The 16551-nt window shown below is 42.2% G+C and overlaps 1 protein-coding gene across 6 annotated transcripts in view; it reads left to right on the forward strand.

Annotated features, from left to right (window-relative positions):
• Positions 1-9636, forward strand: part of SAGE1 (sarcoma antigen 1) — a 37494-nt gene extending 27858 nt beyond the window's left edge. For 2 of the 6 annotated variants that reach the window (XM_038184650.2, XM_038184651.2), the window contains exon 11: positions 1981-2075. Coding sequence is in view for 2 of the 6 variants with exons in the window: in XM_038184648.2 (XP_038040576.2) it covers positions 1981-2075; positions 2825-2935; positions 4520-4735; positions 5213-5336; positions 5753-5895; positions 6023-6254; positions 6929-7321; positions 8116-8209; positions 8616-8715 (1508 nt within the window). In the remaining 4 variants the exon portion in view is untranslated. Of the gene's footprint in view, positions 1-1980; positions 2076-2824; positions 2936-4519; positions 4736-5212; positions 5337-5752; positions 5896-6022; positions 6255-6928; positions 7322-8115; positions 8210-8615 lie in introns of those variants that run through there. The other 4 variants (XR_005268372.2, XR_005268373.2, XM_038184648.2 and 1 more) reach the window with 4 other exon arrangements.
• The last annotated feature ends 6915 nt before the right edge of the window (positions 9637-16551 follow it).

Here is a 16551-nt window from a genome sequence, read left to right on the forward strand (position 1 = left end):
TATAAATGGTTATATGCGGCCCAGGGCACTGTGGAAAGAGTGCATTTCAAGTGCCTGTGTTGCAGTCTACTGACAGTGCATGTCTCAAACTCTTGCTATAGAGGCAGGTAAGATGTTGATGGTGGTGTTCTTCTTGACTTGTGGCCACATTTATCATTGTGAGTTTATTCCTTTTAAAGGAATCTTATGCTGTGGGGAGGGTCTCTGTAGATAAGACAGACAAATCTTTGGTGAAGCTCTACTTAGATTTGAGAACTTTGTATTTGGATAGCGAAGATCAGGGAGGTGCTTCTGCATTTGATTTCTCAGACTGCAGCCATGCTGCAGATTAAGAATTACAGGTGGTTGAACCAGTATGTATTATGAAAATCTGTGCCATTTGAGAGTGGCTGTGCAGTCAGACTTGAGGGGCTATATGCTGGAACAACCTTCGCCGAGGAAGAACTGAGAAAGGAGTAAACTGTTAAGGAGTTGAAGGTTCAAGCTGTACTTAGAAGCAACTCATAGGCTTTAAAATATTGAGACGCTCTAACACTGAATATTTTACAGGACTGATATTTTTAATTTTTAATTTAGTGAGGCAGGTATAGTTCAGCAGCAAATTCCTTTCTGCAGCAAAAAACTAATGGGCTTACAAGATAAGAATGGATATTATTTTCTATTTGCCACTTGCTTCATGGTACTACCATGGGTTCTTTTGGATAATAGTGCTAAGCATATTGAGATGTAAAATTGAGTTCTAATTTGTCCTCTCAAACTGCACCCCACTTCCTTCAGGCTAGGAAAGAGAACTAGAGCATCTGTAGTGTGGTTTTTATGTGCTACAGAATTAATTTAGATTAGAAAATACCTGTAATTAAGTGTGGTTTGACTATGAGAACTTGGAAAAGTGTATCTTAACATCTGTTCCATTTGTGCAGAATACTATGCAAGTCAAATTTTCTTCTCCAAATATATCTTCCTGAAAGCTCAGTCTGGAGAAAACAATTTCCTTGCTGCATCTGTCTTTCTCGCGCCCTCCTCTGTGTGCATCTCCATCTCCTGCAGCTCTCCGCAGTTAATTTTTGGACAGCCCTTTCTCCAGTTCTGTATTTACTTCCACTAGCCTCACTCTGCCAGCATGGTATTGCCCTACTAAGGAGAAGCTTGATCTCAGCTGATAATTTATAATTTCAAATGATTAATTGCAGGATACTGTGTTCCCTTCTGATGTTTAGAAATCACTGTTATAGCATGCACAGCAAATGAGTACATGCTTCAGCTCAGTGATTTCTAAATGGCAATATACACACCTCTTGAGTGAACAATGTATTTCTAAAACACTTTGCAAAGGAAATAGTCTGTCTGGTTGCCCCGTCTTAACAGGCAGCAGTTTTTGTAGCTAATTACCTTCACTCGACTGCATCTGTGGGAGTTTGCTGCTCTGGCAAGAGGCAGGCAGTGGTACTGAAGGTGCACCCCTTGCCTGCTGGGGGTAGCTGCTCACTGTTGCTAGCGGAGTCCAGCAAAGCTGCCCATAAGGATTCCCTGCTCTGATTTTTTTTTTTTTTTTGGTATTTATTGAAGACCAGAATTCATCATACAGGTTGAACAAAAGACAGCTGAGCTGAAAATGGAAATTGAACCAAGTGAATGTTGTTTGGCTAATACAGAGAGTCTTTGATGATGCGAATTATCGCAAGGCGAATCTGTTGCATCTACCGTGTTACTAGTAGTTGTGTGCAGTTTTTAAGTCTGGTGGCCTTGTAAGTTCACCTGTGATGAGGAATTGTTCTGGAGTATATCCTACAGCTAGGACTGGGGATTCAAAACCCTTCAATCCTAAGGTTAAGACCAGTTTTTGTGGGGAAGCCCCATTGGGAGATGGGGGGAGGGAGAAGAAAAATGGGAGGAAACTTACTTGGCAGTTGAATTTTGGATAATTCTAACAGTCTGGTACTCTATAAACAAAACCTTCTTTTGTTGTTTTCCTTGTTGCAGATGACTTGTTTAAGGTTCACAAACTTAAGCCAAATCTGAAGTGGCGACAGGCTTTTGACAACTACTTAAAAACAATGCCTCCTTACTACTTACTGGTATGTTCCTTCTCTCATTTTGTGCTCCTGGGTATAATGATGGCTGGTGTGACCAGAGTCCTGTGCATCATACCTCTTCCTAGTAAATTTTGTTTATGTAAATTTGAGGCAATTTTTGGTAGTAAACATTCTGTTTTGCAGAGGTATGTAGATCAGGTCTATCTTTTCTAAAAGAAATAAATACATTTCTAATAATATTGAGCAATAATAATGATATTACAATATTAAATGTTTTCAGTTCGTTAAATATTAAATGAGCTTTGATCTAGTACACTTTAGATTGTAACCAAATTTGGCATTATTTTTGTAACTTGGTAAGGAAGATACAGATTTCTTTGTTTATTAATGTGGGTGAACTGCTAGAACTTGAAAAACTCACGCTGAGAGAACTGGCTGGGCCAGATAAAGGGTGGGGGGGAGGAACCATGTCACCTTTTACATGTAGCTTGGACAATGCACCTCAATACGGACTTGCATCATCCCGGCTATTCTGGTACTGAGCCTCTGAGTGGAAATTGCCAGTGGCACCATGCTGTGCGGTGTCTTGGTAATGTGGCTTCATGTCCATTGCAAGCTAGTTAGTCTACCAAACTCATGTCACATGTTATCTGAATAGACTTGAATTTTAGTTGCCAAAAGTGGAAAAGCTAGAGCACTAATCCATGTGCCTTAGCTTCCTGTAATTGATCTTTTACAATTTTTTTTAAAGACTTACTCTCTTACTATTGTGTATTTTGTTTTCCTTATAGCCATTAAAGAAAGCCCTAAGGATGATGGGAGCTCCAAATCTGATATCAGATAATTTAGATTGTGGACTTAGTTACAGTGTTATCTCTTACCTTAAAAAACTCAGCCAACAGGTAGTATTGATAAAACCTTTGCAATTAGAAGTGCGTTGATTATTTAGTTTGTGGTAATCTCATTATAACACAGTTATTCCCGGTGGGAGTTCATTTGGGTGTGCAGTATACATTATAATCAAAGATGGGTGAACATTTCCATGACAAACGCAGATGAATCTAGAGTGACTGTATAGCCAGTGATTGTGCCTTCTGTAAGTGGTGGAGGGGAGTGAGGAGAACTTTAGCTACATTTTAAGTGTCTGCTAGACCTTTAAATTCCAAAGATTATCACTAATTGGATTTATGACTGCTCTTGCTATTATTCATCACAGCTGAAGTCAGAGGCTTGCTCTCAGTTTTGTATTTATTTCCACGGATGCCTTGGCAGTGTGTACATTCCAAAACGTATACATTCCTGGCCATGGGGAATAAGATCATAATTCATGGTTTATATCTGAGCTTCCTGTTTCCTTCAGGTCAAATCCATTATGTGTGTTGTGTGACCTGGTGGGAAATAGTCTTGTATGTCTCTCTGTCTTTGTCAAGAATGCCCTTTCAGGTGTAACTCTGAAAGCCGTGCCTCCTTAGCATTAACAGTTCCTATAACAGTATTTCAATATCTAGAAGTCAGCAGCAAAGCAGTGCAGCCTTTAGAAATGACAAAGAAAAGATCCTCCTCCTTAAAGAATGCACAAACTACATTCCAAAAGCTTCAGAATGACTGAGCATCTATTAGATATAAAGCTTCCTGTGGTATTTCAGTAATGACATGCAAATTCTATTATCTGCAATATGGAGTTGGAATGGCTTGATATGGCTACTGTGGTTTTCACAGACTTTCTCAACCTGTGAAAGAGCTTAAATGTGTTGCATGCGTTATAGGCTCCTATGCAGGGGCAAGCAGTGCCAGAATTATGTAGTGCTCCTGCTGTCCTTAAATTCAGAGTTTCCCGCAGATAATAAAGCAAATCCTGTAGAGGATGAGATGTGGGGGAAGTGGGTTGCAATCACTGGTGTTTCTGAGGTATTGCAAGTGGTTTAAAAAAAATCTTGCTTTGAATTCACTTAAAGCTTAATACAGTAGAATTATCTGTAGCTATTAATAAGAAACCTGTGTTAATTAGAGAAGTAACATCTTTTTAGAAACTTACTGATGAAGCAAATTACATACAGGTTCTACTACTGTTCATCTTGTTGGAAACCTGAGTACATAGATTGTTTCCAAAATGAAATCTGATGTTACTGTATTTGAATACGGTTTTAGATGTAGCTTGACAGTAACCTAAGGTATCACCCTTTTCATTATTTCTTTCCTTTTAAAGATGATTTTTCAGGAGCACATAAAGAAAGTCACAGACTTGCAGCAAAATCAGGGATGTTCACAGACCACCTACTGGCATATAAATTTAGATACACTGGCTAAATATTTTTTCTGTATGCTAGCACAAGAATTTTATTCTACTTTATATCCAATATATCCCTGGGCAGGTTGAGTGGTTGGGAACTAAATTGTAGTTTTATTCTGTTCATGTACTATGTGTTTTATACTGGAAATCTGCAATGCATGCTGATTCTTTAACTCACGATGTGATTCCATTTTAGACAAAAATAGAGTCGGAACGAATAATAGGTTCAGTGGGTAAGAAAGTTCCACAAGAAATTGGAATAAAAGTGAAAAATCACTCCAGTGGCCTCTCCTTGGTACACAGTAGGGATTTTAAGCAACTGCTGCAAGGGATCACTGGGGAATCTCCACTGAGACTGGCGGAAATGAATGTTAAAGAATTTGCTGGCTTCCACATAGGACTCTTAAACAAGGTAAACATGATAGAGATCTTGCATGATTAAACAGCTGATCTGTTTTAAATGGGTAACTTTTATGGACTTAACGTAGAAGAAGGAAGTAAGTACTTTTTGCTGAATTGTGAAGAATGTACCATAGGCATAAATACTGAGAGGAGCAAATGCAATTTTTTGCATGTGTTTTTGGGACACAGTTTGAAAATCCCACAGTAGTAGTCAAAGACAACTGTGATGAAAGTGACAACCTCTGCGAAAGACAGCTAAAATTGTTAGTCCAGGAATTAACCTAGTTAGTTTTAATAAAGCTGAAAGAGATAATGCTGAATAAAATCTTGTTAAAAAGGGTTGAGTCTCCTGTACCAATTAGGAAGATCTGAAGTTGTTTCAGAATATTTTTTTAGCAGTTAACATTATTACAGTTCATAGAGCAATTTCTTTGTGCATGAGAACTCGTGGGTTAACTGAAAGTTACTTGTTTTATTATAAAACTAGGATTTGAAGCCACAGGCATTCAGAAATGCATATGATATTCCTCGTCGCAGTCTTCTAGATCAGCTAACTAGAATGAGAACCAATCTTCTGAAAACACACAGGCATATCGTGGGGCAGGATGAAGGTAAATTGCCACAATTATTTATTAACAGTCTAGTACAGCTATTTAATTCACCTAAGTAGTGTTTCTGTCCTCGGTGTGGGAGAGGAAGTAGACTTTGCATCGTTTGTTGGGTCAGTCGTCCTTTCCTAGATTCTAAAGGAAAAGAATGAAACTTCTGTCTTCTGTCACAAAACATGCTTGGAATTTAAAAAATAAATTTCATGGGTGAGCTTTCCTGTACAACAGGATGCAGTATATATTTTTATAGTGATGGTGAAAGCAAAGAGGGCTTTTATTTGCCTTTTGCTTTTCCTTTGTAGAGGGAAGAAATAGTGATTTCTAGTTCTGAAATGCTAACACTTGAAATGGAAGCATATGAAGCTTGTATTTCCTTAGTTTTAAGGTAGACTAAATTTAGATACCTTGTTCTGCTGCAGACTGCCTTCACAGCGTTCCTGTTGCTCAAATGGGAAATTATCAGGAGTACTTGAAAATGATGCCTTCACCCCTTCGGGAGATTGATCCAGATCAACCAAAAAGGCTTCATACATTTGGCAATCCATTCAAACAGGATAAGAAGGTAGGAGAAGTCTTGCTATCTGCTGTATCATTATTTGAAAACTAACTGAATTGTAACACAGAGGCAATTACTCTAGTAGTGAATTGATGAAGTAATTATTTTTTACTTAAAAAAAATGTCTTTTCAGGGTATGATGATAGATGAAGCAGATGAATTTGTTGCTGGGCCTCAGAATAAGATCAAGCGTCCCGGAGAGCCCAACACTCCAGCATCACTAAAGAGAAGGCGCAGCATGTCACCACTATTGCGACGGCCACAGTCACCACCTGTTGTGACAAACCATGTTGGTGGGAAAGGGCCACCCTGTCCTGCTGGATCTCCATCATATCTGAACCTCAAAGGCATGCCAACAAACAAAGGTATGTTGGAGTTGTTGTAGTACAGGAGCTTGTGTGGTCATAAGTGGAAATATGTGTGCAAAAAAAAAAAAAGGTCTCTGTGCTTTCTGTATTAATTCAAAAGGACACATAAGTTTTAGAGTTAATTAGGACTGAATTTCTTTGGTTGGCTTAGGCAAACAGGCTGGTGCTATAGCTAACGAAGTCCTGAATGAGCAATAATTTTGAACTGTTTTTAAAAAGTGCTGAAACCTTTCACCACGATGGTTTGGAGGTAGCAAGGATTTCATTTCAGCTTTTAGTTCTCACTTGTGTGTTCTATAGTGGGGAAGGGAGAAGTGGGGAAGGAAAGTGTATAAAAAAAAAAAAAAAAAAAAGTTACCCACCTGTTGCAGCAGAGTCAAAAGAAAAATTTGCTGGAACTGGGGGAAATAGGGGAAACTTTAGTTTACTTGGAAGTCATAACACTGAAATGGGAATACAGAAAATAACTTCACAACAGTCACATGAGACAGTAGCAGTCCAAAAGGAGGTATTCCTTCGGTTGTATCAAAGGGTGAATAAAACTACTGAAGTGATCTGACAGTGCTGAGTAACTCTCTACACAGTGCTTTAAACAAGAATGGATGCAGAATAATTTCCTTCTGTGTTTTTGACACTACAGTTACACTAAGATACATCTTCTTCATTTTCAGACACTGGTAACAGTATTGTCCAAGATGGTAATGGAGAGAAGAAAGCAGAAAATTGTCAGTTGCTGGAAAAGCAAATTGATGGCTTGTCTGTGCAAATGGCTTCTTCAGTTCCAGCTGTTATGGGAGAAGATGAAATGTTACCCAATGACTTAGACTCCCTACCTGATGAGTTCAATTGCTTAAATGAAGATGGCTTGGATCATAAACCTGGTACCAATGCACTTGTTCGAGGGCCTCTAAATTACAGCGTGGCCGGAGATGACCAAAAACGGGTGATGGAGTCTACTTCTGAATCCGTACCAAATTCATTTAAAATAACACCTATGATGTTGGAAGGAAGCAATGCTGATATCAAAATTAGAGTGATGAAAGAGGTTCGCAAACCTGGAAGAAGTAAGTTCTTTATTAGTATATTAAAAATAGGCTAGGGATATAGAAGACTTTTCTTGAAATGAGGATCTATTTTGAAAATAAAACTGCAGATTTTGAATGATTTTTGATTACTTGTGTATGAGTGGTGGAAGAACAAGCAAGTAAGTACATGTATTCACAGTCCGACTTCATATCCTCACTATACTTACTGCAGCACTCCTAAGCAGGCTTAGTCACAGCGCCATTCATGTTTTCATAGTTGGTTCAGATGAGAAAATACAGAAACCAATGAAAAAATACCAGTTTCAGATCTAATGTGTCCAGTTCGTTATTTTGCACTACTTTTTTTTTTTTTTTTAACTTCATACAAGACAATCATATTAATTGTGCTCATGCTCCACATAGGTTAATCATCTTATAAAGAGTAATTATCTTAAGCCTCTGCTTTCAAAAATGACAGCTCTAGGTTGAAACGTGGCTTGGTATCCCTTTGTTTGTATTAACTGCTAATCATGGCAGTGTGTTCATGGACGTACAAGGCTTCTCTGCTGATTAAACCTAGACTGCATTTTCTAGGGCAGGTGTGTCTAGATACTGCTCTTTTAAGAGAACAAAATCCTTCAGTGCTGCATTTGAATACCAGCTAATCAATATCACTTCAAATTATTGGTATGCTGGCTTTTTTCTTGTCTTATGTGCATTACTGTATGCAGAAATGGGAAACTCTAGGTTTTGTTATTTTTCCTTTGTTAAGATTTATTGAAAATGCATTTGCAAGATCTGTTTCTAATATCTGTTTGGATTTTTTCTTCAAGATTATGAAAAAATCTTCTCTCTTCTTGAGGAGGTACAAGGACCTATGGAAATTCAGAAGTATTTCATTGAATTTGCTATAAAGGAAGCAGCAAGGTTTGTATAGATATAAATGATTCAGAGTTAAATGCTAACTTTGTTCTTGATAGTAAATCTTAATCTTTTCCAAAACAAATACATTGTTTTGACATACTTAAATTATTACAGTTCTAGTGGTCAAACTACCATTGTATTTTCTGGAGTAAATGGTCGTTACCTAGAGTTGAAATGTGAAATAGAAAGATGGGTGGTTATGGAAGAAAGAACCAGAATTTGCCTGGGTTGGGGAAAGATGGCTGTATCAAATTAAATTTGCCATTCTGATGTCAGAAATGAAGGAAGCTCTTCCATGCTGGAAACAAAGAGCCTCTGGTAATACTGTTTGTCATGGCAAAATAATACTGAGTTATTTAACTGTTATTTTTGGAAGAAAAAATGAAATTACTTCCCTTCTCTTCCCTAGGTTTAAAAAACGTGTCTTAATACAACACTTAGAGAGAATACTAGAGGAACTAGAGTTCAACAGCCTACCCAACAGAGTTAATCATGTCAACAGTAGATAATAGTGTACCAGCCAGAGGAATACGGACCAGGAATGAGTTTGCTGTGCCACAGAAGAGTGGAAGAGGATGTAGCTGTTGCCCTCACCATCTTGGCAGTCAAGTGATTTTACTGTCAGAGTCTGAGAAGAAGCAGTGGAGCTTTAACTTTACGAACCTCTATCGGCAGAAGCTGGGCTATAACCTTAAGGATTTGCTATGAAAGGTGTGGCTTTTTTCCTGTGGAGGGTGCTATTTGCTCAACAGGCTGAAGAAAAAATAACCATTGCTGCCCCTCCTGCAGGTGATGAGAATTTACTCATTTGAACACTGTCATTAGACATTTTACGTGCTATAGGCAGCAGATTGCACTAAAATGGGGCACTGTCAAATGCACACACTGTCTGCATCGTGGAGAGATCCCGTGTGTTCCCCCCCAAATAAAACCTCCCAGAAACACCTGCACTGGTAATATTGCATGTTGCCACCACAGAGACAAGGGTCTTGTTCCTGAGAACTGCTAGCCATGCCTTTAAACTTGAGATTCAGTGTAGATTGAGAGTAAAGAAACTGCTATTGTGTTAATGAAAGCTAAAGACAGCCCTGTGACTGTTACCACCTGATGGTCACTAAACAATCTACCTCAGACTCTCTTCTGTTTTGTCTACAGACATTATGAAAGTGCACCTGAGGCTTCCCAGGTCCCCGACTTCAGTTCTCTTTCATCCTGTGAGGAGGACGGAGATTCTTCAGGTGGCCTTGGCACACGCTGTGCTTTGGAAGCACTAAAAGGAAACGCTTTTAAAAACGTGTATTTTAATGTTCATACAAAAGAGATTATTTTGAACAGTATTGTTACCAGATCACTAATTTGATATTTTAACTGTATAAATTTTTTGGAACATATGTATATATAAAATAAACCATTTTATTAATTTTTAATAAGTGCTAATCTGAGGAGTCTGTAGCGGGCAGCGTTGAATTCCTCGAATTGTCTGGTACCAACAGACCGCTAATATTTTTTGTGAAACCAGTCTGCACACCCTCAAACTCCACTTATGGTAATAGCTGCAGAACGTGTTTGTACTTACCTCCTAGTAGCATGCACCCTGGAGCACCTGCCTCATCAGTCAGCTCAGCCTGTGCAGGGTGTACATTTTTGCTCCAAGGTGAAAGTATTAAAGGCACCAAGTTCCAGCTTCCCAAATCCTTGGTTACCTGAGTTAATATCCTCTCCTCCGTTCCTCTTACTCTTTTGTTCAAAGGTAATGTTGTGTATCACAGAACATGCAACGAAGACTGAAGCACCTGCACATAATTAATTTTTTCTTTTTAAACAGTAATATGCCAGTAGTAAGTGGCTCTTCAGATAATTTTATTTTCAGTTGTTCTCATTTAAAAACATCCTCCTGTTCCTTTAACAGCTTTGTTTTAAAAGACAGGTTGAAGTTGTGCTCGTGTTAACAAGCTCTTTACAAAGTACTGCGAATATCCTAAGGATTCCACTTGACCAGCCAGCAGAAGAGGCAGGGAAACAGATTTAAGTTGATGGCCTGAACTTCTGTTCCTATTAGTATTTTTAGTACTAGCCAGCCTGTGAGATGTCTTTTCCTTCTCCTGTGAAGCAGTGGCCTTGTCTTTCTGGAAGAGGTAGTTTGACCATTGGAATTAAACCAGTGAGATTCAAGAAGGAAATAAAATCCAAAAGCAGCGTATCTCTGTTATGATGTTAAGTGAAAAAGTGACACACGGAAAGAAGTTGTTATAAACATTTCTGAACTCTTCTCTTAGCAGTACTGTATTCATCTGTACAGCTGAACATACTTAAAAAAACAGTAATCCCTTGGAATACAGTGATACAAAGGACGATTCATCCCGTCAGGATCGCTATACGGCAGTTGTATGTCACCACAATACACCTCTCTTGCCTAATGATGGACTTGTAAGAGGGAATTTATTTACAGTAGGTCAGGTATACTGTGTGTACGTGGTTTTGAAATGCCAGGTTATGTGCATAGAATTGCCTGTAATACACTATTTTTTAAATAGGTGGTGGTAAGAGGAGACAGCTTTCTTCTAGTTGATTCTTATTTAAGTTTCTTTCCTGATTCCAGAGGCACTCACTTGATCATGATGTGCCTGAGCAGGGGCTGTGACCTTGTTAGTATCTAAACCTACTCATCTGATGTGGTACAGCTGTCTGCTAAATTAGCTACAGGAAGATGGGGACTTTCATTCACTTGTTTGGAAGCTTACACATCAGAAAATGAACAGGAACTGCAAAATAATCTGTTCAGCTCAGTTCTCTCTTACCTCACTATTGTTTTATCTGGGTAAATTAAATTTGGATTAGAACAGCGGAGGGAAAAGATGCCTTACACTGAACTGGATGTGAGTCTTCATGGGAAGAAAGCAAGACGTCTTTGCAGACTGCCAATGAAAAGATGAAGAAAAATGAGTGGAATAAATCTGAGTGCATGTAGTCCTGCATCCCAAATGGAGCATAGAAGGAACGTTGCTTGATTAGAAAGACAATGGATGCTTCTTGCCTGTGTTAAGGAGAATATTAGAGACAATTCTTTGTAAGACACGCGGCCATGCTTGGCGTGGGTAGCAAATGCATTGGAAAAGATACAGCCACAAATTTTGAATGGCACAGTTCACTAGATGTTACCCTGCTGTCAGGCCTTTCTTCTTGTGGGTGGAGACCATGACCCATGAAGCAAGAGCTGCATTACTGAGAGTGTGTTTGTAAGACAGAGCAGTCTGAGCACCAGGACTGTTCCTGAATGGGGTCAGGGAATGGCACAGACTGGCAAATACATATGTACATGTAGATGGAATATGGGATGCTGTATGTGTTTTGCTCAAACTTAAATTTTTTTGAGCCCTTATGCAAAGTTAAAATAATGCAGCACAGTTAAACTGTCCAGATAGCAGTGTGTATTCTGCTTTTTCTGTCTCTTTTGACTCTAACTGGGCATCCTCAGTGCTTATTATCTTTAGTTTTCTCTTGTAAACAGGAGTTTTCCTCTTTCCTAAAGTGAGCCCATAGCCTTGTAGCTCCTAGGGTCCAGTCGGTTGAAAGATCTCTGTTAGGTGCTGCTGTACCTAATTCACGTTCTGTACATTTATGATGTGCAGGAGTGTATTTTTGCCTAGCCAGCATCAGAAAATGGTCATCATCTTCCAAAATAAATGCCAGGGAGGCTGTAACTGTGCTATGTTTGGGTTTGCAGTGCAAAATTTCCTATCCAAGCAATTTCCCGTCTTTTCTCTTCCTGTGTCTACTCCTGGAAGGGATGGAAAAGATGTTGGTTTTTTTTATTTCCCCCCTTTTCTGCAATGGCAGTGAGGTAGGGTATTGCATTTGGTTTTGTCTGCTCTTTGATACCTATTAGGAAACTTTAGATAGAAAAATAAGACTAGATATGGACTGGGTAACGGAAGCAAACTGTAAAGCTGTTTCATACCAGCCAGCATGGCAATACCACACCTTTAGCAAATGGTCTCTGCAGCACTCCTCTTGAAGATATTGCAACCTCAGTAAGCTGAAAACAAGGCCAAAGACACCTCAGAAATGATCTGACAGAAGCGACGGTTGGCAGAGAACTGAAGGAAGGATGGTAGTCGCTGGATTTAGAAGGAGCTGCTGCTTTCATGACTGCAAAAATGAGCTGAAGTCTGTCCTAAGTGGAAAAGGAAGAAATTGGAGAAGGAAAATGCTTTGGGATTTAGGAAAAACTTGTGGTCTGCAGGAATTGTTAACTTGGACTATTGAATCTGAATCTTGAGATCAGTGTTTTTAACTGTTTTAGACTGGCATTTCAGGTAGGGAAGACTAAACCAAAGAGACTGAATGAATCTGATCTTCCCCATGTTTCCAATTCAGCTGCAACTTGGCATGTGGTTGCATCCTTGAAAGGAGACTGCTGGCTTGGCTTTAGTGGTGATGTTTTTCTTTTCTCATTCTGTGTTGACAATGCTTGTGACTGTTTCTTAGTAGTGGCTAACCAGCACCGCAGTTGTGCAAGAGCTCTGTTGTTACCCACCAAGTAGAGAGCCGTGGGTAGGGGGTTCTGGTGGAGTCAGTGGGACAGGCAGTGTGCCTTGCGTGCTGTGAAAGCTGCTTCCATTTGATCTGGTTTTGCACTTCAGAGCTTTTGCTTAAGAAGCCTATGAGGCAGTTCTCAGGCCGGGAGTGCAAATCTGGTACCGTCAGCAGCTGGTTATTCAGAGTTCAGAAAAAGAACATGCCACGGAAGAAGTTGCACTGTTCCTACAGCCTTGTGGTCAACTCGGTGGAGAATGTTTTCAGATGTGGTAAAAGAAGAGCTGCATATGCCTGCCCTGGGTTGACAGGCATGGGGGTTTGCCTGGAACAGGGACTGTGTGATACCATGTGAAGAAAACAAAATGAGCCTTCAACGTGAGCTGGAAAGCTACTAAAGAAGGTGCCTTTTCTTAGCTTTTGCACTTGAGTTGAAGCTGGTACACAATTCGTGGTGAAGTTGAGTAGTTTGGTCTGGGAAATGCAGTGGAATGGAAACCCCCAATCAGATTTTCGATGCAGATTTCTCTCTTTTCTGAGAGCTTGGGGAAATTTCATCTCTACATTTGCAATGGGAGTTTCATGGATATTTTTGATTCCTGGATCAGCTCCAACAGCGGTGGAAGTAGCCGGATCCCTGGCGTTTATACATGCTTGCTGTCATTTCGATCCCTATCATCCCTCTGATGCAAGCAGTCTTGCGAGATGTCCCCAAAAATACTGAGCGCTTCTGGCAGTGTTCTGTGTGCCGGTGCCCCACTCGCCAGTGCTGAGCAGCTGCTAGGAGCGACAGAAAGCTGTTTGCAAGGAGGGCATCTGGATGCTGTGCCCCACTTGTAAAATACTCACTGCCTCACAGGACAGTGGAAGGGAGGAGGGGTTTGTAAAGCAGTTTGGTAGTTAAAAGGGCACAGCTTGTTCCGTGTGGTCCGCCTGTTTCTTGTCACTCTGTCAAAGTACGTGCATATTTTAATGTTATATTTTATTTGTAAATATTTAATACGTAGAACATATCAAAGAGATGTGCAGTCCTTTGGAAAGGGCGGAGTTGGAAAGGTTCCCCTCTTGCTTCAGCTTGCAGCTGTGCAGAGAAGGAAGCGAGGCTGCGCTCAGGTCTTCTGCAGGGAGGGACAGCTCGGAGCCATCCCGCTGACCGCGGGGAGCTTTGGGTATGTGACCGGCAACCAGAGCTAGGTTTTGGCTGGGTTATTTCCTGAGGTGGTGGTAGCGTGAGCTGTTACTGTGTACATAACTTGGGAAGCTTAGGAACTTGTCTGTATAATTGGGTTTTAACTGCAGAACGCAGAAGACCTAGCGGTTTTCATTGCCGTAGTAGCTGCCTGATCTCTTGGTAATGGGTGCCTCAGGATTCCAGGGTGCTTTTGTAAGTTGGATGGAAATAAAATGAGCGTTCCTCCCCAAGACTAGCAAGCAATAAATTTTTTGCTGATTGCAGATGGTTATAATGCAGCTGCTTGACTGTGGCATCCCAGACATGGAAAAATAACATTAGTTCTTCAGGCTAATTTCTGGTCCATGCAGCGTATTAAAATCCTTCATGCACAGCTGGCACGTTTAGCTTTGATTATGTTGTTTAAGTGGCTGATCTGAGAGCAGCCTGGATCCCAGTTGCTTGCAGAATTTGGAAATGGGATTGTTCCAATTCATCTGCGGTTGGGTATTTTGGACAAACTATCTCGAGCACTTGTAGGGCTGCTAATTAGTGTTGTGGCACTCCTCTGAGAGTGTCTTTAAAGATGGATGGAGGGACTTACCCAAGGTCACACAGTGTCTCACTAGCAAAGATGGTTATAAAATCCATGCCCTAATTTGGTCTTGTACGCTGAATTCTTTCTCTGGTGTTGGAAATCCCACCACAAAGCAGCCTGCTGGCTGCTGGGCTCGTGTTGTCGGTGGGCTCCTCCCTGCAGTCTTGCTGTGGGCTGGCTGTGTGCTTCAGGAGCTGGAAAATAGTGGGAGCTCAAAAAGAGGTCGGGAGGAGGCTGTGGAGACGTGGCTAAAGCCCGTAGGTGCTGGGGATGTTACTACCGCATCTTCAAACTCGAGTTCTGGTTTCTGACCTGAGCTGCTCTGCACCTCGTCTTTCTCAGCCGTCGCAGAAGTGTGTTCTAAATTCCTCTGGCGTGCCCAGATTCAGGGCTCTTCCCTCTGCCAACAAGTGGGCCGGGTGTGGAAGCCGCTATCCAAAGCAGTCATTAGTGGCATAGGAGGTGGGGGCCTGCCCCCGGAGTGGGTGAGATGGGGTGAGGGAAGCCAGGCTGCCTCCTTCCTGGGGACGGGCAGTGTTCCCCTGAGGTGAAGCTGGTGAATCCCGGCCGGGCTGTGAAAGGAAACTGCTGCTGGGTAGGTTGGGGGATGGCTTCTTCCAGAAGTGCATGCAACAGGGCCCCGAGGAGGCTCTGACTTCACGGGACTGCTCTTGTCACGGTAGGAAACCAGTAGGGGTTTGAAAATGCCCCTTAAAGCTTTGCCCTGTTCATCCTTGGATACAAATGTGCGGAACGGGAGCTCCTCAGGAGGCAGAAACCTGAGCCCAGGCTGCATCTTGGGGGAGGCCGTTGGCACGATCTCAGCTTGGGGCTGGGGTCAGTGCATGGTGAGCGGGGTGTGTGTGGTGCTGGGCACCCGGCCTCCTCTCTGCTCCTCTGCAGCCACATCTGCAATGACTCACCTCGTTTTTTTCAGTGCTCCTGTCTTAACTTGTGTGGTAGCTGATCCCCACTGAGTGTCCCAGGGCTGCTGGGCACGTCGTGGTATTGAGGCTCATTTTTAGCCCTTCGAAGCTCCGCAGTTCCCTCTTGAGTGTGAGAAGCAAGGGCAGAAAGGAGAAAGCCCTGCAGGCTGTTCCTGATCAGGTATGCTGGAAGAAATGAGCTCTGTTTGCATCAGAGGGGAGGTTGTGTGGTCTTTTCTCTCCCCTCCCTGCCCTCTGCGCTGCACAGGGAGCTGCTGCCTTCCTGCAGGGCTGCCCTCAGCACAGCTGAGCCTGCACGGCTGCTGTGGGGAAGCGAGGAAGCCTCGAGGGGGTTTTGCAAGCTGATTTTTGGCATGTCTGCTGACCTGTCTCCTCCAAAACCGCTCTTTGAGGCAAGCGTCTGTTTTCTGCACTTGTGTGCGCAGGACAAGGGCGTAAATCACCACCTCAGCACTTTCGGCTGGCCAGGCACTCGTTAGTTCCTGCACTGCAGCAGAGACCCCCCGGGGCACAGAGGATGCTGGCCTGGGCCTTGCAGGATGTCCAGGCTGGCCTTGCGGGGCTGGCCCTCAGCTTCTCTAAAACACGCGGCTGAAAAACCTTGGAGGGGGAAGGGGGAATTTTTTCTTTTAAATCTGGAGCGAAGTCCTCCCGCAGCGTGCTGTGCCTCTGGCTAATCCCTGGGAAACTGGTGCAGCAGCAGCAGCAAGGACAGGGAGGGCACTGCCAGCACCAGGCGCTCCGTCCGGCCCCGAAACGTGAGGGAAAAGTGAGCTGGGTCCCCGTGGGGGGCATGGGGGTTCCCCTGGACCGCTGGCCTGGGACAAACCCCTGCTGTGTTCATCCAGATTTCACCCTTTCTTCCCCTCCTTCCCTTGAAAACGGCCTGATAAGCTGTGACACCGCAAAGCCTGGGCCCCTGCCAAGGCGGCCTGGGGCTGTGTCCTGACAGACGTTCCTGCTCGCCCTGCCAGGCTCCTGGCCGCCTCGCCGCTTCGTGAACGCCCACTTGCCTTTTCTTGGCTGGAAAAAGGATTAAGTGAGCAGGACGGGAAAATTAATTAGCTGCCATTTTAAGGATATAGCTTTTTGT

This window comes from Anas platyrhynchos, chromosome 10 (assembly GCF_047663525.1).
Source record: "Anas platyrhynchos isolate ZD024472 breed Pekin duck chromosome 10, IASCAAS_PekinDuck_T2T, whole genome shotgun sequence".
NCBI classification, from domain to species: domain Eukaryota; kingdom Metazoa; phylum Chordata; class Aves; order Anseriformes; family Anatidae; genus Anas; species Anas platyrhynchos.